Source organism: Carlito syrichta, unplaced genomic scaffold (assembly GCF_000164805.1).
Source record: "Carlito syrichta isolate Samal-C Ts95f unplaced genomic scaffold, Tarsius_syrichta-2.0.1 Scaffold288168, whole genome shotgun sequence".
Lineage (NCBI taxonomy): Eukaryota > Metazoa > Chordata > Mammalia > Primates > Tarsiidae > Carlito > Carlito syrichta.
The window spans coordinates 506,091-529,928 of record NW_007232264.1 but is presented as its reverse complement, the minus strand read 5'-3'; the positions used below and the strand labels follow the sequence as shown (position 1 = coordinate 529,928).

Below are 23,838 nucleotides of genomic sequence, written 5' to 3'. Positions count from 1 at the left end.
GCGGTGGCTACAGAACCAGAGAATTAGGTTGCAGCATGGAGGCAGGGGTGTGGCAGGTTTTATAGAAATTTAAAGCGACCTATCGGTTACCTATTAGTCGGCAGGTGAGGCATTTTTGGGATTGGTAGGGGCTTTGTTGTGGAAGAAGAACCCGGAGAGCCTTGTCTGAGCCTCCATGTTTGTCCGGGCGCCTTCTTAGGCGGGAGCGCCATTTTAGGTGGGGGCCACGCCTAGGCTTAACCTTTGGAGGGGGCAGGTTCCTCGTGGCTGGCTGGGGCCTTTCAGGTAGTAAACCAAGTTTTTTACTGTCAGTGGTAGATTCAAAGGGGAAATGCTAAAACAAACCCCGTGGATGTTGGGTTGAAGTGAGAGGTATCAGTATAAATTCAAGCTTTAAAAATATATGTATCCAAGTTGATAGATATAAAAGTAAGAATGTTTGTATGTATATCGATGGATTAGTATACCTTCATATATTTCCTTGTTCTGTTCACTGAGAGAACCTGGGAGCAGTGACAAACCAGGAGCAGTCAGCAAACTATTGCCTACATTTTGGTTTCTAAATACCATTCTCCAATAAAAGGGAATTTGGAAGACCTTAGAGAAGTGGTTTATTCTATTACTGGACTCAGTGAAAATACAAGATGAAGCTGAAATACTTTGTGGTGTTAGAAAGTAGGGAAATACTTTGAGAGAAAGAGAAGGTGCATGTCGGTAGGACACAGGAGCCAACCTAACACCTCTCCAGTGCCCAAGCAGGAGTGTTGAACAACCAAATAAATAACAGTAGGACTGGATTATGGCCTAAAGAATTTTAAAAATCCATGAGTCCATACTGATATGCATAAATTATCAAGTAAATGGAGAGAAAGAACAATTCTTTTCCCTGTAGAAGCATTCCAAATGGTAACTGTGGAAGGAATGCAGGAAGTAGAAAATCACCCTTGGAGCACCACCGTAATAAATTGCTACAGATGAGATCCACCAATGAATGCTAAAACTAGGAGGCAGAACCTTAAGGAAAAAACAAGATATTTACCCAACAATATCTTCTCCCAAATATTTATTAATTATAAGGGGAAAAATAGTAATTTTACACTGGAGAGAGCTAGTAGGCACCCCCTTATCTAAGTGATCCAAGTTAGCATCACCAGTAATACAATACCATGTATCCCAGACACGCACGATGCATGGAGAAGAGAAGGACAACCCCCCCCCCCGCTGCCAGTTGCAGTTGGCCCACACATTCATAAGCAAATCCAGTAAAAGGAAAGCATGAGTCAAACCCAGATGGAGGAGTGTTCTTCAAAATACCTGACCAGGACTCTTTGAGAGTATCAAGATCATGAAAAACAGGAAAGACTAAGGAGTTGTCACAGGTCAGAGCAGGCTAAGGAGACATGACAACTCAGTGCACCATGGGGTCCTGGATGGAATCCTGGGCCAGAAGCAAGATATTTATGAGATAGGTAGTGAAACCAAGTCTTCAGTTTAATCAACAGTACCGTGCCAATGTTAACTTCTTCATTTGGATGACTATACTGTGGTTATGTGAGCTGTTAACCTCAGGGGAAGTGGAATGAAAGGTATACGGGAACCCTGTACAACTCTTCTATGCATCTAGAATTATTTCAATATAAAAAACCTTTTTTTTCTAAGCTAAATGACCCCCCCCACAAATAAATAAATAAATAAATATCCTTTGGTGAAAAGGTTGGAAGTGACTGGTGTAGATGAAGGAACGTGAGAGTAGAAAGGGACTTAGTGCCTCTGTAAGCCACACTTTCATTTTAGAGTGGGTTAACTGAGGCCCAGAGGGTGCTGGCAGTTGGAGGGACAGGTCTAGAACCCAGGTTTCCTGACTCATAATGTGCCACTTTCTGCATCCCACCCCGTCTCTGCTCCAGGGTTGGATTGTCCTGTCACTGTTCTGCTAATGCTGTTTCTGCTTTGCATGTTTTTAAGTAGATTTCGTAGTCTTGGTTAAACATCGTGTTGAGTCACATACCACCCGTGTTCCCTGTTGTGGGTGTCTGCTTTCATCGTTCCTACCCTCCCAGTGATGGCTTATATACCCATCTTATTCTCTTTAGCAGAAGCTGGAGACCAGCAAAAGGCCCCCATCTGGAACTTCCACCACCTCCAAGAGCACCTCCCCCACCCTCACACCCTCCCCTTCTCCCAAAGGGCACACAGCAGAATCCTCAGTGTCCTCCTCCTCATCTCATCGGCAGTCCAAGAGCAGCGGGGGCTCCAGCAGTGGCACTATCACAGATGAGGGTGAGTCCCCGGGGTCCTGAAACACACCTGTTCCTCTCACCATGGCGACCTGGCAGCACTGAGCCTCCAGGTGCCCTTAATTGCTGTAACCATCCTAGGTGAGGTTTTAAAAAATTTTACAACCAACAAACAAACATGTCTCTCCCCTTCCCTGATTCTACCTTGCATTTTGGACTATGCCAGAGGTAAGGTGAGTTCACTCAAATAGTTTTTGAATATAGGTGTGTTTTGTTTATAGGCACAAACATATACCTATGGAAGTGTTTCTCCAACACTGAGTTATTTTCTTTCCCTGTATGAATCAGGATTCTTTTAGTTGCAAGTGAAGGAGTCTCTCCACTCAAACTGGTTCGGGGGGGAGGAAAACCCATAATTCAGTGGCTCATGTGAAAGAAGTGTCTAGGGTGTGCTTCAGGCATGTCTGGATCCAGGTGCTTGGGAGCATTTCTCTCCATAGCTCAGGTAGGTCCTCTCCAGCTGGTGGCAAGCAGCTTCAGGCTGACTGGGACCTTCTGCTAATTTTGCAACCCCAGCAGAAAAAGTGCTATTTTCTCAGCAGGTCCAGCAAAATCCCAAGGGTGAAAGTCATTGGCTTGGCAGTGTCTATAATGACTTCGTCATTTGCCCATCCTTGACTATCTCTGTGCCCACAGAGGTGAGTGAATTGGCTGGCTAGGCCCCGGTCAGTTGTCTACTCTGGAGCTGGAGCCAGAGTCTGTCCTACTGACATTTGTGGATTACAAGTGGAAAGAAGTGACTCCTCAGAGAAAAACAGAAATGCTGCTTGGATATGGGCAAGCAAAAGCAAAGGATGGCCGCTGCGACCAGGAGAAGCTTGTAACCTTCCTGTGTGAATTCCAGACCCCTTCTGTGGGAATACTGGGGGAAGGAGGATGGAGCAGATGGCAGGGCAGGAGTGGAGGCTTTGCATTGAGGCAGGCAGGCCTAGGAGAGATAAAGCAAGATGAAGAAAAGAATCCCATCCTCTAAAGCTGCCCTCTGGTGGCTCCTAGGAGCTGGGAGGGGGAAAGAGGCAGGGAGCTTTGGTGAGACGGAGGGCCCAGGCAGGTGCAGACCAAGGAGTGTAAATCAGAGAGGTGGAAAGTCTATTGTATGTATGGTCCTCGCAAACACATTTGCAGGCAGCTCGCGGCAGCTGCTGAGGAGGAAGGTGCTGGGCAGGTTCTGCCGAGCAAGATAAGTTAGAATCTGCTGCACAGGCCGAGTCTGTCCCTGGCTGATAAATGCCCACTGCTGTTGGTATCCTCTTTATTTGAGGGCCGTTTTTATTGTTTTGGGATATCCAGTGCGATTATTTGTCAAGGCTGCAGAGATTCACTAGCAACCTCACTCCTCCCTAACCGTATTTTCTAGGTGGAATCTTGAGTTCCCGACTTGTGGATTCTCCCAGCTCTGAGGTTTTCAGGAATCTAAGTGCCTAGAGGTTCAGTTAGGTATTCTTGTCCTGTCGGACGGCAGGTGTCTGAGTGGACTGCCTGTGCTTGCTTTTTCCCTCTTGTTCATTACAAAAAAAGATTTGCAAAGCCCCAATTGGGATTAAACAGAAGAAGAAGAAAGCCAACAGTGGTTTATTTTTAAATTAATTTATCTGGTTTAGGAAACTTGATTTTCCCTTTAGGAGTTCCTGGGTCATGAAACAATGAGACCTTTGCTCTGTGGGTATAAGATGGCTACAGGTTGCCAGGCTCGGTGGCTCAGCCTGTAATCCTGCGCCTTTGGGAGGCTGAGGTGAGTGGATTGCCTGAGCCTGCGGGTTCGAGACCCATCTGGGCAGCGAGACCCATTCTCTACAATAAATCAAAAATCAGCCGGGCGTGGTAGCGTGTGCCTGTAATTCCAGCTACTCGGAAGGCTGAGGTGGAAGGATCGCCGGAGCCCAGTGCGTCAAGGCTGCGGTGGCCGGGAGCGGCCACTGCACTCCTGTCTGGGCGACAGAGTGAAACTCCAACTCAAAAAAACAAACAAACAAAAAAAGATGGCTACAGGCCAGGGACTGCAATCCATCCCAAACAGCTCTTCTCTGCGATATGGTTCCGGGAAACATGGGGCTCCAGCTGAGGACGCACGCAGCTTTTCCCCCACCCCATCTGTCCACCTGTGTCCCCCTCTCTGGACTCATGCTGGAGGCAGCAAGGCCTTGATGACACCACCTTCTAAGCTTCACACTGTTTCAGGAAGGCTTCTTGGGCGGTTACCAGGTGCCGTAACCTGTGCTGGGTGTTGGTATAATATTTAACAGGCCAGCACTGGGTTGATGTAACACAAGATGAGATCAAAACTGAGTCCTGGGCTTGCCCAGAGGGGAAGGGTGTGGTGGGCAAGCAGCTCAGAACCACCTCCAGCCTCATCCATAGGAGCATAGCTTGGATCTGCTCGCCGTGTTGGGGCCTCTTGTGGAATTTCATTTGAAGTAAGATTGCCACTATTTTATGGACGTTTGAAGACCACTTTTTAAAAATACATTTTACCAAATTCTAAAATGTTTTGGTATGTTTTTTTCCCCCACATCTTTCCCTTTGAAGATGAACTGACTGGAATCCTTAAGAAATTATCACTTGAGAAATATCAGCCCATTTTTGAGGAACAAGAGGTAAGGATATTCTTTCTGAATGTCAATTTAAATCTTACTGTTGAAGAAAATTTTGTCTAAATACATAGGTTTTAATTTGCAAGCCTAGATCTCTTTCAGTGAGACAGCTGAGGAAATAGAATTCATGTTTGGCACATTTTGTTCAGTTGGTTACAGTGAAATTCTGGGGACCTTGTGGCTTGCTTTGTTAGGGTAGAATTTTGTAATTTTTAACACTGCGCTCTCTAGAAAAGTTTACATCTGTCTTGAAAACAGTTTTTCTGTGGGCAGTTGACTGGCAGGCTTATAGGTTTAAAGCAAATCCTGAGGCGTCTGTGCTACGTGTCTGGATGTGGAGGCTGTGGTGATCTGAGAGAGTTCCTGTTTGTTTAGGCATTCAGATTCACATTTTCAAAAATCACCGTTTTACTGCCTGGCAGATCCTTAAAATGTTAAGCACATGACCCAGCAATGCTACTCCCAGGTATATCCCCAGGAGAAATGAAGGTATACATCCTCACAAAAACTTGTACCCAAATACTCAAGGTATTATTCATCATAGCCCCAAAGTGGAGACAATTTGCATGTGGTACCTCTATTCAATGAAATATTATTCAGCCATAATAATAATGAAATGCTGACACATGTTGCATGATTGAATCTTGAAAATGTCACACTAAGTGAAATAAACCAATCATAGAAGGCCACATATGGTATGCTTTCATTTCTGTGAAATGTCTAGAATAGGCAAATCTATAGAAACAGAAAGTGGATCATCAGTGGTTGCCAGGCAGTGGAAGGAGGGGAGAATCGGAGTGCCTGCTAGTGGGCACAGTGTTTCTTCTTGGCGTGATGAAAATGTTCTAAACTTGAGTGTGGTGATGGTTGTGCAATTTTGTGACTGTATTAAAAAAACATTGAATTGTATACTTTAAAAAGGTGAATTATATCTCAGGAAGCTGTTAAAAGTGTACTGTTTTAAACAAATAAAACTCCTCCACAGGCCCGCCAACCACTAGGGTGTAATCACTAGTTTAGACCGTTCTAGTGACCAGCTTGGTACCTGAAAACTGTCATAATTGTAGTAGCAGTCATGAGAGTCACTCATTGTCCCCACCAAGCTTGAGGTGCATTTGAGGAGTGTATATTTTAGTTCAAGAAACAAACAGGGAGTGCAGCGGCTTTCTTCCTCAGTTTGCTTTTCTACTGTATCCAGTCTCTCATTCCTACCTCTTTGGTGTTTTAATCCAGGGGGCGATCTGTGGCCTGTTAGGAACCAGGCCGCACAACAGGAGGTGAGCAGTGGATGAGCAGAGCTCTGCCTTCTGTCAGATCAGTGGTAGCATTAGATTCTTATAGGAGCACGGACCCTGTTGTGAACTGCGCATGGGAGGGATCTAGGTTGCATGCTCCTTCTGAGAATCTAATGCCAAATGATCCATTCCCCCAGTCTCCCATCTGTAGAAAAATTATCTTTCTCAAAACTGGTCCCTGATGCCAAAAAGGTTGGGAACCCCTGTTTTAACTCAGAGACACCTTGCGCATCACTTACCAGCAACCTGACCACACTTTTTTTGTGAAATAGTGAAAAAAGAACCACTTCGTATTAAATAGTATAGCATTGGAACCAATTATTTTATTGTAATGATATTTGGCTTACAATGGAATTTTGAACTTTGAGGAACTTATTTATGGCAAAAAAAATCAAAATTGTATATCGTATATTTTTCTAACATGTGGTTACATGTGAAATAGTCCCCAACATGGAATGCAGATTCATTAATACATGTTGTGGAATAGTAATTTGTTTGACGCCTTCCACCTGATGTTTTTCTATTCAAGCAGACAATGCACTCTCGTTTTCCTTCTCCCACATTAATAATATGTAATTTATTTTCCAGTCTGTTGTTCTAAGAGGAGGTGGAAGGACACACTCGTGATTTCTGAAAACCACTTCTCAACTGATTAATCATATCTCAGTATATATTCCATCTCTTTATTTGCTTTTGCATATAATTTGAATGGAAAACTTCAAGAAAACATACATTTTTTTAAAAATGTGTGCTTGCATAAGTTTGTCATATATAATCACCAACAATCTCTTTATGTCCCCTAAAAGGGGACATCCGAGAGGTTTGCTAGATTTACCATGTCCCTCAAAGGGGACATCCAAGTGCAAAGGGTTAAACTTCAGCAGCCATTTTTCTTATCTCCAAGCATTGTTTTCTGTTTGCTGATGTCTGCCTGCTGCTGTTTTATGTGTTCTGTTTTCTCTTGGTGTATACAAGAGCACATCTCAAAGTCTACTTCTGCTTCTTGAGGTACCTTTGTCTCTGGTCCAGAAGGCAACATCTGTCCTGGTTTCTTGGCTTTTTTGCCACCTTTTCAACTGGCATGTCTGGAGGCTCACCTGTCATCTATCATTCAGAGGTTGCTGCCACTGTCCAGTGTCGGGAACTGATGTTGCTCCAGCTTTAGGAATGTTAAAGGGAAGGGGAAAGACAGGCCATGCAGATTTGCTATAGCTGTAGCTTTAACTCTTCTGCCTCAAAGTCTCTGCAGCCTCTGGGCTCAGGGTAGAGCCACATCCTGAGGAGGTACCTTGGGGAGAGCTGGAAGCCACTGACTGGAGGATTTCTCTGTGCGAGGGTTGTGTGAGATTAGCCATACAGCGCCCTGGACTCTACCTGACACAGGTGCTGCACTTGCTAGGAGCCAAGCTCAGCATCTCCTCTTTTTACGTAGTTTCTCTCTGGGCAGCATATAAACTGGTTCACTCTTTGGGATGGGGTGGGGTAGTGGTTCACCCTCTCTGTGAACCCACAGCCCAGTGTTTCCCTTGGAGGCTTTAGTAGGACTAAGATTTTGGCCCCACTAATTACCCTCCACCACTGTCTCTGGACACAGTCCCACAGCTACAAAGTACTTCTTGGGCCCTCACAGAAGCTCCTTGATGTATCCGGCACTGGAATAGCACTCTTACCTGGTTTCCAGCACTGGTGAAAAGTTTCTCCCTGTTAATATATGCTTGTAGTCATCAGTGAAAATTTGGAAGAGGAACGAAGTTAATATGTGCTCTCATCTTGCCATATTGGAACTTTTTATCTTTTTACCTGTATTAGGATAGATTTGATTTGTCTACATGTATTGCAACAAAAAAAAATAATGGTGTCTTAAACAAAATACAAGATTATCTTTCCCACAGAAAGTTTGGAAGTAAGTAATGTAGGCTCCTTCGACTCTTGGCTTTGCCAACACTGGGGTGTGTGGCTGGTGTCCCCGGAGTCCACATTCCACAGCAGGACAGGGAGGAGAGTGCGATGGACACATTCTCTGCTTTGTAAGGAGACTTCCCAGAAGTGCCACCTGCCTTATATCTCACTGGCCAGGCATTTGTTACCTGACATACCTATCTGCAAGGGAAATTCAGAAATATAGTGTCTTAGCTGTGTGGAAATGTGTCCAGCTGAAAACTGAGTTTCTGTTACTTAAAAGAAGAAAATGGGCATGGATATCGAAAGGATACTGGGCTGTGTCTCCTTTGTCCTTGCTAACCCTTCTCAAGTACTCACGGGAGGGAAATTCATCCTCTAGTGTGCTCCCCCTAAAATGAGCCATGAGGGTTGACATGCCGCAGGGTTGGTGGAGGTCAGAGGTTGAGAAGTTCAGTGCAGATGGACAATCAGAAGCAGATTGATTGATGTGGTCATTCATTCAGTCAGCAAACACTGCTTGAATCTCTGCCCTCTATCAAATCCTCTGCCAGAGCCTGGCACTGGGAAATACAGAAACTCCCAGAAGCCCAGGGAAGGGGTCTACAAAATGAAGACCATAGGGGACTTGAGCTGAGAGTTAAGCTGAACTTTGGAGGAAGAGGAGGAGGGGCTAGAAGGGCATCTGGGAAGAGGGAGCAGGACTCATTCAGAGCATCACTGGCCTCTGGCCTGGTTGGGATTGGGCCAGGGTCATCATGTCTGGAGAAGAGAGTGGAACCTCACCAGACAGGGCCTGGACAGCGTGGACTTACTTCTGCTGCCCATGAGCTTGAAGTAGACACGGGCTAGAAAGATCTGTGGCCTCTTGTGTGGAGGTAGACAGTTAACCATCACTAGGATATGTGGTTTGCAAACTTAAAGTCCAGTATGGCTTAGAGGAACAGAGGCCAGTGCCTATCTCCTAGAGCAGCAGGCCTGATTTCCTTCCAGGGCTGCAGCAGGGCAGAGCTGTTAGGATCTCCCCCATGGCAAGCAAGGGTTGTATAGTTTTGGCCAGGCATGGTGGTTCATGCCTATAATCTCAGCACTTTGGGAGGAGACTGAGGTGGGAGGATTGCTTGACCCAGGCATTCAAGACCAACCTGGACAACATAGTGAGACCTCATTTTTGCAAAAAATAAAAAAAATTAGTTAGGCATGGTGGTGTGCACCTGTAGTCCCAGCTACGTGAGCAGCTGAGGCAGAAGGATCGCCTGAACCCATGAGTTTGAGGCTGCGGTGAGCCATGGCCATGCCACTGCACCAACCTGGGCAACAGAATGAGACCCTGACTCAAAAAAAGAAAAAGCCTTGCGTGATTTTGAGATGCCCTTGTTCTGAGCCCTCCTCTGCTTCGTTCTCTACAACCCTTCTCTCCCTTACTGTTTCTGCTTATTTCCTCACTCCGTCTTTGCACAGTCCACATCCCTCTGGTCCTCTGTGGGGGAAGCAAAGTGAGTACTGCCACACTACCACACATTCCTATGCAGTGTCCAGTAGTGTTAAAGGTGTGGTAACCTCGGAGCTACCTTTCCACAGGACTTGGATATCTACCATTATAGCCATCCAGGTTACTATTTTGAAGACTTTTCTTATTTGTGTCATTTTAAGGGTCTTTCCAGAATGCATCTATTTGGAAAATACTAGCGCTAGAACTGAAGAGTTAGCTTCTAATAATATTTTCAACAAAACTTTGAACGTAAAGTCAGGAATTGAAAGTAGTAAATCATAATCAGTTCACTACTAATAAGTACTCATGGCTCATGATCAGGATGTTTCTATTGTGGTTGGGAACAAAGAGTGTGGCATCCAGCAGATGGTGGTGAATCCCCCCTCTTCCCAGGTGGATATGGAAGCATTCCTCACGCTGACTGACGGTGACTTGAAGGAGCTGGGGATTAAGACAGATGGATCCAGGCAGCAGATTCTAGCAGCGATTTCTGAACTGAATGCGGGCAAGGTATTGTTTTTAGTCTTTTTTCTTTTCTTGTTTCAGACAGCTGAGAGCTTCACTTGGGCTCTGGGGTCCCCTGGAGGTCTAACTTCATCTCCTTTGGCTTATCTGACAGAGCTAGTCTTGCTTGTACACTTTTCCTGACCGAGCACTCACTACCTCCCAACGTGGCCTGTTCCATTTTCAGACCTCTCTCCCCATGAGGTGGTTTTCTCCCAGATTCAGCTAAAGTGTTCCAACAAGTATTTTCAACCCACAGCTGGTTATTGCCCTCGGGAGCACCACAGAGGCAGTTCCTGGTTCAGATGGGCCCTGGAGTCAGGCTGACCCGGGCTTGGATCCCCACCCTTCCCTTGCACTTGTTCCCATGTCCCTTAGGGCCAGGCGCACACCTGTCTGTGCCTCTCTGTCCTCACTGTAGCAGGAGGGTGATGGCGTTGTGGTATAGACTAAGTGCTCAGCACAACACCTGGCACATGCATCCACCAGTCACTGTGGTTATTGTTGGCACCTCACATTTTGTCTAATGTGAAATTTCTGTCTCATCATCTTTAAAGTTACAGATTAGCAATGCCCCTCCCCCTGCCCCCAAAAGAACCAAAAAACAAAAACAGAAAAGGCAAACCTTCCCTCCCTCTGCAGTCATTCGTTGTTGCTGTTGGGCTATTTAAATTCCTTTGCCTTCTGCTTTTTTTCCTAATGTAGGATGGATGTTTCTGTTTCTCATTCCGGCAGTGGTGTTTAATGCCTGCTTATCGGCTGCTGTTTCATACTTTGCCCAATGGCTTCCCGCTTGTTGGACGATAGTGTCAGGTCTGGGATTTTGCAGTAGTGCCATAATGGCTGTGTTCCATGATGTGAGGTGATGTCAGAGAGCATGGCTGCTTTTATGGCTCTTTCTGCGTACTGCTGGGTTATGCACAGAAATGTTGAACAGATGTGTAGCACCAGCAGCAAATAAATATTTCTATAGCAGTTTATCATTTCCAAATCACTTTGCATACATTTCCTCATCAGTCCCCGAGTCAGTCCCGGGAGGCCTGTCGCCTAACACTTACCTTGTCTAGCTAGCAAGGGAGCCGGTCTAGGAGGCGAGGACTGTACCCAGGTCACGTGGTGGTGGGCAGCTGAGGCAGAATCTAAAGCCAGGACTTCTGCCCTCCTTCTCTCCTCCCTGCCAGTAATGAAGGCGATGGTGGTCGTCGTTGTCATCATGGTTGTTATTACTTATCTGTAGGCTGAGAGGTGATCCTTCACAGTGATTTAGTTAGCATTACTTCAGGCATTTGCAAGACCGCATATTTTTCCTCCAGTCTTTACTATTTGTTCTTTCTGCAGAAGGCCTGTTTCTAAACATTTCTCGCTTGTTGCATGGGCCTGGACTGCCTCCCTTTACAGATAGGGAAGCCCCAACCCAGAGCTAGATAGTGGCCCCTCGTTTCCAGACCAGCACCACTTCTGCTCTGCTGTTGGGCATGATGAGTCAGGGTAGGAGGTCAGGGCACAGGCTGAGGCAGGTACAGAGGTTGCCAGAGGTGGGCAGGTCTCTGCTGTTAGGGATCCAAGGAAATCAGCAGCAAAAAAAGTACAGACCAGGCCAAGGGCAGCACACGTGCAGAGGCCCTGTGGTGAGATGTGTGGTGTGTTTAAAGAGCTCAAGAAGTAGCCGAAGCTTCGGCATGAGGGGAGGCCCAAGGGAACAGAGGAAGGGCCCCAGGGTGGTTGAGGGTGACCCAGTCAACTAAGGGCAAGGGCTTTGGGTGAGGGGTGGTGAATGATGGTGAGGAGCTGTGGCCTTCCTCCTCCTGTCCTCAGGGGCCTGATGTGTGAGCCAAGGAGAGGGTAGAGGGTGTAGGGAAGCCAGGCTTAAGCCTGTTAAGGAAGGAGGACAGAAAAGGTCTGGACACTGGGCAGTCAGAGGATAGACCAGGAGCTGGGGCCATGAGATGGCAACTGCTAATGCTTCTGGAGCTTCCCCTCTGACCTCTGTGACTGTGGCCTCCTTGGCCCGGGAGCACAAAGAAAACAGCCTGGGCTGGTTTGCAAACCTTAGGAAACCTAATTGGCCTCATCAGAGAGAACAGTGTGACATCTGAGCCCACGTTTTTCTTAAAGTTTATACAGTGTGGAACATTTTTTCAGTTTTCTCTCAAACTCATTGCCTCCTACTTCCTGTTTCTACAACAGTCTGCATCCAATGCAAAACAGGCCCCATAGCATAGGGAGAAGCAGAAGGGACAGCCGTGGGTGGTCCTCCTTTGGGCCCCAGTTCACAAGCTCCCGGCCAAGGGACCTGGGTGCCTCTGACATGCCAGACTAAGGGCACCACTTAACCCCACCATGTCCTTCCTGAAAAGTCGGGTGATTCCACATAGCAGTAGGAGCAAGAGGAAGGGGCCAGTCTGCACCTCCTCCTGCAGAGAGGTCCGGCTCTTCAGGGGTCAGTAGTGCCAGGCAAAGTCCTCTGGAAGTGAGAGCCATGTGTCATACTGTGTCCTAGAGAAGAGGCATGATTGGAAGGAATGTAATGGTACAGAACCAAATGTAACTTTTGCTGCACTGTTAAGTTACTACTGCAGCTGGTTCTTAGAATGAGCAAAGAACTCCTCAGGCCAAAGGTGGCTTCCAAGAGCCTTCCTAAGGCCTTCAGATGCCCTGGACTTTGGTTCTTCTGGACTGGATCTGCCTGATCCTGACTTGGGGAGCTCCTGCCTCTTTGATTGCCTTAGGGTATGAGCTTCTCCTGATGTCCATACTTCTTCTTTTGGCCAAGAGAGTACCCACTGTAGGGATCGAGTGCTTTGTACACGTTGGAGAGCCCAGACTGGGACACATGCAAGGGGCAGCAGCCCTTTGTGTCCCCAGTGTCTTCCTAGCTGTGGTCCACAGCCCAATCCATTTGCTGAGTCAAAAGCAGCATTTTTGGAAAATAGACAATATTGACATGGTCTGTAGATGGGAAGGACAATACTTGTTTTAGTTATATACGAGGAAGGACCCCAAACACTTGGAATTTATTTATTAAAATTGTGTACTTATTCTTACATGTTTAAACTTCAGTCACTATCAAAGTACTCTCCATTTGATGCAGTACACCTATGGAGATGCTTTTTCCACTGTTTAAATTAGTTTTTGAACTCGTCAATTTTGGTGCCTTTTAGCACTTCTGCTGTTTTTTGTTTTACCTCTTCGACACTGGCCAACTTTTCCCTTTGAGGACTTTTTTCATCCAGGGAAACAAAAAAAAGTCATTCAGGGTGAGGTTGGGTGAACCGGAAGGGTGGGCATGGGGGTCCCCATGCTGTTTTTGGTCAAAAACTGCTGGACACTCTGTATGGTATGGACTGGTTGGAAGAACTAGTTATTCATTTGCCAAAACTCAGGAGTTTCTTCCACAAATCATGATGTAACCTCCTCAAAACTTCCAGATAAAAACTTTGGTTGACTGTTTGATTCCAAAGAACAAGTGCCAAGTGTACTACAAGGGGCTCGCCCTCCAAAAAGATAATTCTGGATTTCTGGATCCTCCCTCATATGTTTACATGAAACAGGATTATGATATAAAATGCATTTCTTATAAAATCAAAAATCATTTGAGCATTTTAGGCTAAACTTTTTAATTATTAACCAAAAACCTGGCTCATAATAATATGATAATATCAGCAAGTATTAGTAGGCATAGCATTATAGACTCTCAGCCTGCAAGCCATTAACTTCTAGGAGAACCCACCCTGTGTTTGTGTTGTGAGGTGTACTCAAGTCTGCTTGTTATTTTGTTAATTTCTTATGAGTTATATATTGGTGGTTTACCAGAAATGATGAGTTAGTTGGTTCTAAGCCACTGTTTCCTTCTGTGGGCCCATTTCACAGCAACACATACTCATTTTACCAAATTTGCACAAGATCAATGCAGTGAAAAGTTTTTTGGATTTTTTTTTTAAAGAAATTGCTATCCAGTCACCCAGAGGCCAATACTGTACACTTTTGGGCAGATTACTTTGCAGTGTTTTGTGTCATTTTTTTTTTTTTTCTTTTTTTTAAGAGACAGGGTCTGACTGTGTTGCCCAAGTTAGCCTTGAACTTAACTTCTGGGCTCAAAGGATAATCCTGCCTCAGCCTCTCAAGTAGCTTGGATTACAGGTGCATATCACTGTACCCTCAAATTTTTTTTTAATGTGGCTGAGATAAATTTGGATCTATAATTTTATATCCTACTTTCTTTAACATGAAATATATGCAGCTACCCATGTCATTAAGAACTCTTTTTCATGTAATACATTTGCATAGAGATGCTAAAATTAATTTTTAAAAAAATTTCTTACTTGTTGGCTATGTAGATATTCAAACTGGGTATAAATAGTGCTGTGGTGAACAACTTCGTGTATGAGCCTTTCTAATTGTCTCCTCCAAATAGATGTCTACTAGTGGAATAACTAAGTCAAAGCGTCAGAATCAAGGTTGTATACATCTGAATTTCTTTCCAGAAGGAGCCAGTGAACTGTCTCACCATGGTAGATATGAGTTTTGGTTTCACTGCAACCTTGCCAGTATTGAGTTCTCTCAGTTTGTTTTTTAACCTTTACTTTTACTTGTTTTATTTTAGATTCGAGGGATACATGTGCAGGTTTTAACTTAATAGGAAAAAAATTTCTTCATTTTAATTTACATTTCTTGAAATGTTAACTATGTTGGACTTTTTTCCCACATTTATTGACCATTTTTTTTGTTGTTGTTGTTTTCCTTTTGAGAATTATCAGGCAGGTCCTTTGAAACTCAGGGATTTTTAAAGGGCAGTGATTTTTTTAATCTTCAATCACTTGTGAGTGCAGGAAATGATGATGATTTTAATCATCTGCAGCTTCCTCCAGAGTCTAGGAGGCAGTGAGTGCTGGAACCCTGTCTTGCCCTGACCTTGTTTCTCAGACAATTAAGACCCAAGCAGTGTTGAGTGCTAAGATCGCTTAGCATCCCTCTGTTTACGTTTTTAGTCCTCTGCAGTTTGCTGCCCCATTCATTATCTCAGGAGGAGCTTCCTTGCGCCCTGCAGGTAACAGCATCCCCATTTTATAGATCAGAGACTCAGTGGAAGGGGGATGTGCTGAGATGCCTCCACCAATCAGTGGTGGTGGAGGAATTCCAGATCCCATGACCACACACCCGATGCTCTGTTCTTCTACCCCTGAACCTTTAGATTTGTGTCGATGAACTCCTAGGGGCATTTTTTCAGCTTATTTAAAGCTTATTTTTTCAGCTTATTTATTTGAAGGAGTGGCATGAAGGGAGTATCTTACTGTCCTCTCAGGTGTCTAGGAGGCCTTGTCAGCACAAGAGGTCTCTGCTTGGGTGTCCTGAGAGGGGCCCCTCTGAGGTGTGGGAAGCCCATGAAATGAAAAAAAGAGAGAAGTCTGGGCTCATTCAGTGGACTTTTTTTTTTTCCTTTCCTTTTTTATTCTTGGGAGAGAACAATTTGCCAGAGATTATACATTTTTAACTTACGTTTTGACCACACTCTAGTTCATTTTTAAAAATAAGTTTAATCCCTACTGCTACCCTCTAGGGGTAGGACCTGTCTACCTCCAGCTGTCCACATAGAGTCTGATGTCAGCATCAATTACTTGGGGTACTATTATTCTCCCCACCATTGATAATAGAGGCATCCCAGGCACATGCCCCTTCTGCTGAGTCTCTGATCTGTAAAATGGGGATGCTGCTATCTGCGAGGCCGCAATGAGGAATTGAGTAGACTAAGTCCTAGGGAGATTAAGTATCTTTACCTAGCTAGTAAGCAAGAGAGATGGGCTTTGAACCCAGGGTATGACAGGGTCTCGCTATGTTGCCCAGGCTGTACTCGAACTCCTGGGCTCAGGTAATCCTCTTGCCTCAGTTGAGTAGCTGGGCCTATAGGCACATACCACCTTTCTTGGCCCAGTCTCTGTTTTTAACCTCTCCATGTTGCTGCCTCTCAACCAGGTATTCAGTGAAGATATTCTCTGGGCTTAACAAAAATTTACATCTATCCTCTTTTTCCATCTCAAAATGTATGTATAAGAGGGTTGGGATAGAAACATGTTATAGGCAAGGGGTGAGAAGTGAATCTCTGTGAAGAGGAATCTGACATCTTTTGGGCAAGTAGGAGCAAAGGCAGATCAAATTCTCTGTATCAGAAAGAAATTTGGCTCCCATTGAATTCTCTGGAAATCTGAGGGCTGGGAAGATGCACAGAGAAGGGATGTGGAGGAGACCTCCCTTCCAGGCCATGAGACCTGGGACAAGGCAGTCTTGCTCTCCAGCTCTGCCTCCCGTCCTCATCCAGGGGACTGGACTCCTGCATCTTAGGGGCCTCTCCAGCACTGACAGACTGCAATGGTGGGTGCTGGGGGAGATTCTGACTCAGTATGTTTTTATTAAACTTGGTACTCTTTCAATTAGGTAATTTATTTTTCCCAAGACACCGAGGGGTTTTTCAAGTATGAGTCGAACATTAACAACATTGTGTCAATTGAATTAATGGTTAAAAGGTTTAACAAGACTTTCTGTGTCTGTTTTCAATTTCCTCCACAGGGACGCGAGAGGCAAATCTTACAGGAAACCATTCACAACTTCCACTCTTCCTTTGAGAGTAGCGCCAGCAACACCAGGGCCCCTGGCAACAGCCCCAGTACGTGACGCTCCTTCCTGTGGCCACCAGTGTGAGCTGTGTGAACCCCAGACCCACCTTTACACAGCCAAGGCCTAACCCGCACTCCCTGAAACACTCTCACTCTGTGCCTTAGTCTCGTTGCACCCTCTGCCTGGAAGTCCTTCTTCCTGTCGTGTCCCCGCTGCCTTCATTGGCGGTGCTTGTTTCTGTAACCAACTCTGACACACACAGACCGAGTCTCATACAACAGGCCAGTAGGGCTGCTTCTGGTTGGCAGGTGGTTCCAACAGTGACTCAGGGACCAGCTCCTCTCATCTGTGCTCCACCAGCCCTGGAGCCTCAGAGCATTTGCTTTTCTCTGGCAGCAAGGAAATGGGATGGTGGGGAAGGCACAGCCACTGCCTGTCTGCCTTGCCCCGAACTGACACACATCACTCCTGTTCGCCTTCCACTGGCCACCCGTGTTGACGTGGCCCCACACGGGGACAGAGGAGGCTGGGAAGTGCTGTCTCCATTCAGGTCATGACTTTCCAGCAACAACTTTCGACTTCAGTGGGGAGTGCATTTTTTGGTGGGAGGTGCCACATCTTCTCTTGAAACTTCTAACTCCCTGCCACATCTTCTCTTGAAACTTCTAACTTGTCCCTCCCAGTCCAACTCTCCTGTCCCATGAAGCCTTTCTTGACTCCCTCCCAGCCATCGGAGTCCCTTAGTGCTTTGTGTGTGACTCTGCTCTAGCACTGCACTGCACTGCACCTACTGCGTACAACATACAGCAGGCATTTAGGATGTGTATGTTGAATGCATTTTTCTTTATTGCAAAGATAGTCTTAAACATAGGGGGAATAAAGGGAGGCCACTGTGTAGATCCCTTCTTTCTGGCTTTCAGTTTCCTCATCTGCAAGATGGAGGGTCTGGCAGGGCAATGCTCTGATACTTCCTGCTGCTCACCCTGGATCACTGCAGGACTCTGTCTGGAGGTGGGAGCAGAGACCAATGTATCACATTGTGAAAGGACTTCAGTGCACACGTTTTCTAGGCAAAGAAGTAGGGAATTTGGAATTTTTCCAGATTACTCTTCCTCAGAGGGTTTCCTACACACACACACACACACACACACACACACGCACACACACACACACACACACACATATAGTTTCCTACCATATCATATTATATTAGAAAGGCTTTAATTTTTAAAATCAGTCACTTTCAGGAATGTTTTCCGGTGCATCATATGTTCTGCTTGCTGCATTTCTGGGATAAGGGATGCTGAGTGTGTATACAAACCTGAGCTGTTCTGCACTCTCAAGGCTCTGACAGGCAAGAGAAGACCTGCAAACACCTAGTCCCAACACGGAGAGGCAGCATGGTAGAGTGGAAGGAGCTTGTACTCTGGACTCGGGGTCAGAATTCAGATCCAGCTCTGCAGTCTCTTCGTTGGAGCTTGGAGCCAGTGCATAAAGTGCTCAATCTGCTGGCAGCAGACAGCAGCCTCCACAGAATTCTGCTCTTCACCATGAGTTATGCCAGGCCACGTGTTGGTCTCCTGGGGAGGAGCCGTCTCTCACCTGTCCATCCCCTGACCATGAAGGCCCATGCCCCTGTACTGGCTCCAGAGGTGATCGTTACCCTACTGCCCAGAGCTCATACTTCCCTCCCTCTTTCTGTGGTCCAGCGGCTGTTGTTCCTTTCTCATCTTCTCATCCTCGGAAGCCAACTTTCTACATGAGTGAAGAGAAAGCATTCACTTTAGCCATTACTGACAGTCACCTTTATAAAGCTTCCTCCCGTCCATCTTTCTTTAAGGAGACACGCTAATTGTTCACCTACTGTGTACTGGCAGCTTGCCCTCACTGTCATTTTGTCCTTACTGTCACTCCAGAGGTAGCATTGTGAAACCTCCTCCTGAACCCTGGGGACACAGGTACTTCGGAAGAGGGAAGCTGCTTGCCAGCCATATGCCCCAGAAGGAGCAGATGTGGGATTAGAACTGGACCTGGTGGCTTCCAAGCCAGTACCTTTTCCACTATCTCCTGCAGACTCCTGGAGCTAAAAACACTGGTGATTCTCGCTCTGTTAATTTGCTGATATCTTTGGGGGTTAACAGTAGGCCCAGAATTGTTTGCCCCTGAAATCCACGGCCCCTGATATTATGTGCTTTGAGGTTTTGTGCCTGCTTTTTTGAGATATTCCTGTTTTTTCCATAACCTGTTTATTGGTATAGCTTCCACTTGGGTAAGTCTGACTGAACACCTACAATACACAGAAGTGGTGCTGGGGTCAGTTTTCCACAGATACAAACCTTCGTAATCTCATTGAATGACCCCAGACAGAGCAGAGCTATTATTCCTATTTTCAGACAGGAAAACTGAGGCTCCAGATGAACCTCTGTTGTCTTCTTCACTGGGTTCAAGGTTTTTTCTTCCAAACAGTTTACATGAGGTCCTGGCACCCTTTCTGGACCTTGATCACCCCCTTCCTGGGACCCTTTTCGTCCCGCGTGTGTCCCCAGCCTGCCTCCTGGAAGCTGTTCCCGTCCACAAGAAGTGCCTCCCTTGCTCAATGATCTTCACCAGCATTTCCCAAAGTGTGCTTGTTGGAATAGTAGTCCCACGGGATGTTGACAGGGATTATTAAAGATAAGGGGGCGCATATGTGGACATGGGGGGAGGTTCCATGATGAGCAGTCCGGTGGAGGCTGGGCTAAAGCTGAGCTACGTGACCGTCTTCGCCATGGGCTTCTCATAACCTTCAGCACACATGTGCCAGGCCTCTTCATGGGGCCTCGAAGCTTGTGGCATTCCCCACACTCCTCTCATTACAGTGTAATGCTCCAAGGTGCTCTTGCAAACCGGGATTCTTGGACACCGCTGGGAATGCACGCCTTGATTGGGACAGTGGCAGCCCTGAAGCCTCCCAGCCCTGGAGTGGGGCAAGGGGGCGCCCGAGGGCCTCTGCTGGGCCAGGGGTCCTTGGTGGTTGCCTCACCTCTACCCAGAAGCCCTCTGCAGAGGTGACTGCTTGGCAGTGGGACATCAGGGTAGGGGAGTCCCCTGATTGAGGTGGCGGGAACCCTGCTCCAAGGGCTCTTCATCCTGGGCGTCTCCAGCAGGGAGGAGGACATTGTTTCCCAGCCTGGCAACATCCTGCCAGTGTGTGCTGGATGTCCAAGCCCCCGCTAGCAAAAGGAGGGCTCCCACATCCTTGCCGCAGTGACAGACTCTTATTGGGAAGCCTGCTGGTTTGGCAAGGAGAATGACTTTTTCATTCTTTTGTTCACCAAATCTTTCCTGAGCACCTACCTTGTGGCAGTCCCATGCATGTCCTCTGCATCCACAGATGAAAAAAGACTTTTCTGCCCTCAAGGGAACCGTGGTATCTTAGAGGAGACAAGCACAAAGTAAAATGGTGTGGTGATAAAGGTGTGTGCCAGGTACACGGCACGGAGCAAGTCATCAGTGACAGCTCGTGCTCACCCTGGGTAGTCCTCAAGGATACCTGGAGCTGGGTCTTAAAGGTGGGTTTGGGAATGACAGGCAGGGAAGAGAGGGCACCCTAGACCAGGTAAGAGCATGCGTGAAGGCAGCATATAACATGAATAGGCTGTATTAACATAGGGGCTGAGGGTCAGTTAGTTGTTTTCCTGATTGTTGGTTGCTTGAGGTGCATAGAGGCAATGTTACTCTGGAAAGAGCACTGGATTTAGTCAGACCTAGCCCTGGGTTTTAGTTCAGCTGCTTCTCGCTGGGTAATACTGGGCATGTTTCTTCATCTCCTTGAGCCTCAGTTTCCCTTTTGGTTACAAGAGGATCAGGTGAGAGTGAGAAAGCCCTTTCTACTCTGGAGCTGTGCAGATGTGAGAAGTCTCACAGATGGTAGTTGCACATTTGAAATCCTCTCTCTGTCTCTCGCTCTCCTTCTCCCCCTTCCCTGATGTAGCCATGGCTGGGTGGGTGAGGCCAGAAGAAGCCACATCCAGCAAGAGGTAGCGGCAACTGAGATGGCTCTGCAGGCATCGGAGCCCAAGGAAGTGAGGGTCAGCCAATGGATCCGCCCTCCAGCTATGCCCGGCTCTGGGTCTTGCCATCATTAGGATTTCCAACAATGTGGACTGAAAGAAGACAGTCTGGCCAAATCAGGAGCTGATCTAGTGAGCACAGTGGGCAGGGAGCCCCTCTTGTTCCCCTCTTGCCTTGGAGCTGCCCAAAGACATTGTTACACAGGCCAGGCCCAAGGCTGGACAACAGGGGATATCTGCACTGACCTGTACATCCAAGTGAGTGCCTCTTGAGGGACCCGGGACCCTTTCTGAGAGGATTTTGCAGCCTGAAATGAAGGTACCATCAGCAGAAGTGTGTTGGGAGCACCATTCCAAGGCTGTCCTTGTCCATTCCAAGCAGGCTAATCATGTCTTATTAATTCATCGGGCCTATTCAACATGTAAAGAGACCTAATGTCTTCCCTAATAAAGTTGATGCCAAATTCTGCAGGATTGACCTGCAGAGGAAGTCTCCCTGGGTGTGGTGGGTGGTAAGTCACCTCCTTGGGGGTTTCTTGAGGGTTTTCCCGGTAAGTCACCTCCTTGGGGTTTTCTTGAGGGTTTTCCTGGCTCCCTGCTGGTCTCGGGGGACTCTGTGCCTCCTTTACATGAAGCCTAAGCCTGGACTTAGGACCTGCCAGTACCCAAAAGACAGTGAATGGTTTCCCAAATCTTGGGAATGACAGAGGGGACTGAGGCAGAAGACAAAGCCTAGTTCACTGTTTTCAGCTCCCCTGTCCCCTCACTGGACTCCCTTCCTCCCTACCCCTTCTGGCCCTTTGGGGCCCTGTCCAGTGGCATGAAACCAGCCCTTGTGTCAGTGTAGGGACCCTCCCAGATTCCTGTTTCCCGTGGAGACTTCTCTCCAGGGCTGATAGACACAGGGCATGGCCATGCTTGTTAAGGAGGCCTTGCTCCACTCTCCAGGTAACTGAGGTGGGTCTTGGCCTTTCCCTTCAGAGCCCTCATCAGGGTCATTGTATCCATTGCAAAGAGATTAAGACACCATTTTGTTTCCACGCTAGAGAGTGGGTTTCCATCTTCCACGCCATCAAACGCTTTTTATGATCATTTTACTGTTATCTTCATGCAAGGACTTCATTTTTGAGAGGTTTTTGTCTGTCAAAATGTGTATATTAAATAATGGTGAGTGTGTCCTCCCACTTTGCTTGTGCTCTTCTGAGGCATGAACACTGCCCAAGTTTCTTTCCCTTTTTGTCAGTTTGATGACTGGTGCACAACTGTTGACCAGTTTTACCAAGGTCACACAGCTCACAAGGGCCAGTCTGGTTGGAATGCAGGTATCACCTCGCCTTCTCTTTGTGACGTCTTGTGACCTGTCAGGGCAGAAAGTAACATGGAATCAGAATATACCTAGCAACACCAATAAATGAGAACTCGTTATTTAGTCTCTGCAGCTTGTTCACAATTTGGGGTGGGGGGGGTTCTGCAAGACTGTAAATAGCTTGGCGTTTCTCTTGTTTCTTCTTAGAATCTTCCCAAATAAAAGGACTGCTTCGTCAGCGCCTCCCTGGCCCTGTTGGCATGCCCAGCCCCAGGGAGCCTTAGAAAAGCAAGAGGAGGTAGAGTGAGGCTGAGGAGGCCTGGAAGGCGGGGCGAGGGCACTGGGGAGGCTGTGGGCCTGGGGCCAGTGCTCCCCAAGAAAGGATGGTCTAGGGGTCACAGCTGCCTGGGACAGGGAGCATTGCCCCCTGTGCCAGGGCAGCTGGAGAAGGGGTGCAGACTTTGAGTGGAAATTGCACCCAGCACGTGGTTCCCTGGTGCCAGTACCAGGTGGAGATGACAGAGAAACAAGAATGAGGCAGAGTTGGCCTGATACTGAGTATCTTCATTTCACATGGTTGGCTTTGAAGCTGATGCAAGTTTCTCCTGCATTGGGAGGGGCAGAGTTCAGTGATGGTTGTTTTCGTTTTAGTGATGTGAGAAATCCAAAAGTCTGAGCAACACTATTTTAGGTCACTTTTGAGGGCCCTTCCAGCCCCATGGCTCTATGAAAAGCTGTAAAAAGAGGGGGCGGAGGTTCCTCATAAGCATCAACTGGTCAGCCACTCCACTTCTACGTATAAGCTCTGAGGAGCTGAAAATAGGTATTTGAACAGAAACTTGTTTGTGAACGTTCATAGCAGCACTACTCACGAGAGGCAAAAGGTGGAAACAACCCACGTGTCTGTCGGCGGATGAACGGAAACACAAAATGTGGTCTGTCCACACGATGGAATGTTACTTAGCCATAAAAAGGAGTAGTGAAGTTCTTACACAGGCTGCAACCTGGGTGAACCTTGAACACATCAGGCTAAGGGAGAGAACCCAGAGACCAAAGGCCGTACGTTCCATGATTCCACTGAGATGTCCACAGTAGACATATCCGAGTAGACGGGGGTGGTCATCAGGGCTGGGAGTTAGAGGGGAAGTGACTGCTTACTGGGCAGGGGATTTCCTTTTGGGTTTTGACGGAAGCGTTGTAGAATTAGCTACTGGTGATGCTTATACGGCAACATGAATGTACTTTGTGCTGCCGAATTGCACGCTTCAAGTGGTGGTGTGCCATGGACGTGTTGTCATAAACAGGGGTGCTCAAGGCCAGGCTGGCCTTCCTCCTCCTGCCAGTCTTACTCATCCCTACCTTGTCTGTCAATGTAAAAGATGTGTGACCCTTCTGGGGTCTCCCCCCTCCTTTTCTCTCCCTCCCCTATGCTTGTGCCCCCTTTGTCAGGGATATGTATAGGCAGAGGGTCTCAAGCCGGTGTCCCCAGGGCCCAGCACAGAAAATGCCTCATGAATGAGCTAGCAAATGAACAGCTGCTCCTCGGGAGGCAGACCCTTGGGGAAGGTCAAAACTCTCGGTGATCCAGGGCCCTGCCCTTTTCCACTTCTCATGTTCCCATTTCCGTTCTCAGAGTGGCTCAGAGTTTCTCCCCTTCACCTTCTCGCAACTCTTTAGCGGAGTAATTGTCTCCACTTTCATCATGATCAAAAACGCTTGCTTTGAGTCTGCAGATGTGTGGTTGCAGGAGTATTTAGTGTTGGCACGATCACCCACTCCTCAGACATGCTTGA

The 23,838-nt window shown here is 47.0% G+C and overlaps 1 protein-coding gene across 1 annotated transcript; it reads left to right on the top strand.

Annotated features, from left to right (window-relative positions):
* Window positions 1-2,093: 2,093 nt before the first annotated feature.
* Window positions 2,094-22,164, top strand: LOC103255486 (ankyrin repeat and SAM domain-containing protein 6-like; the record flags this gene model as incomplete). Its single annotated transcript, XM_008053456.1, has 5 exons — window positions 2,094-2,280; window positions 4,824-4,891; window positions 9,968-10,084; window positions 16,640-16,736; window positions 20,661-22,164. Coding segments are annotated over 5 exons (519 nt in total), but the record flags the coding sequence as incomplete, so codon positions are not given.
* Between the last annotated feature and the right edge of the window lie 1,674 nt (window positions 22,165-23,838).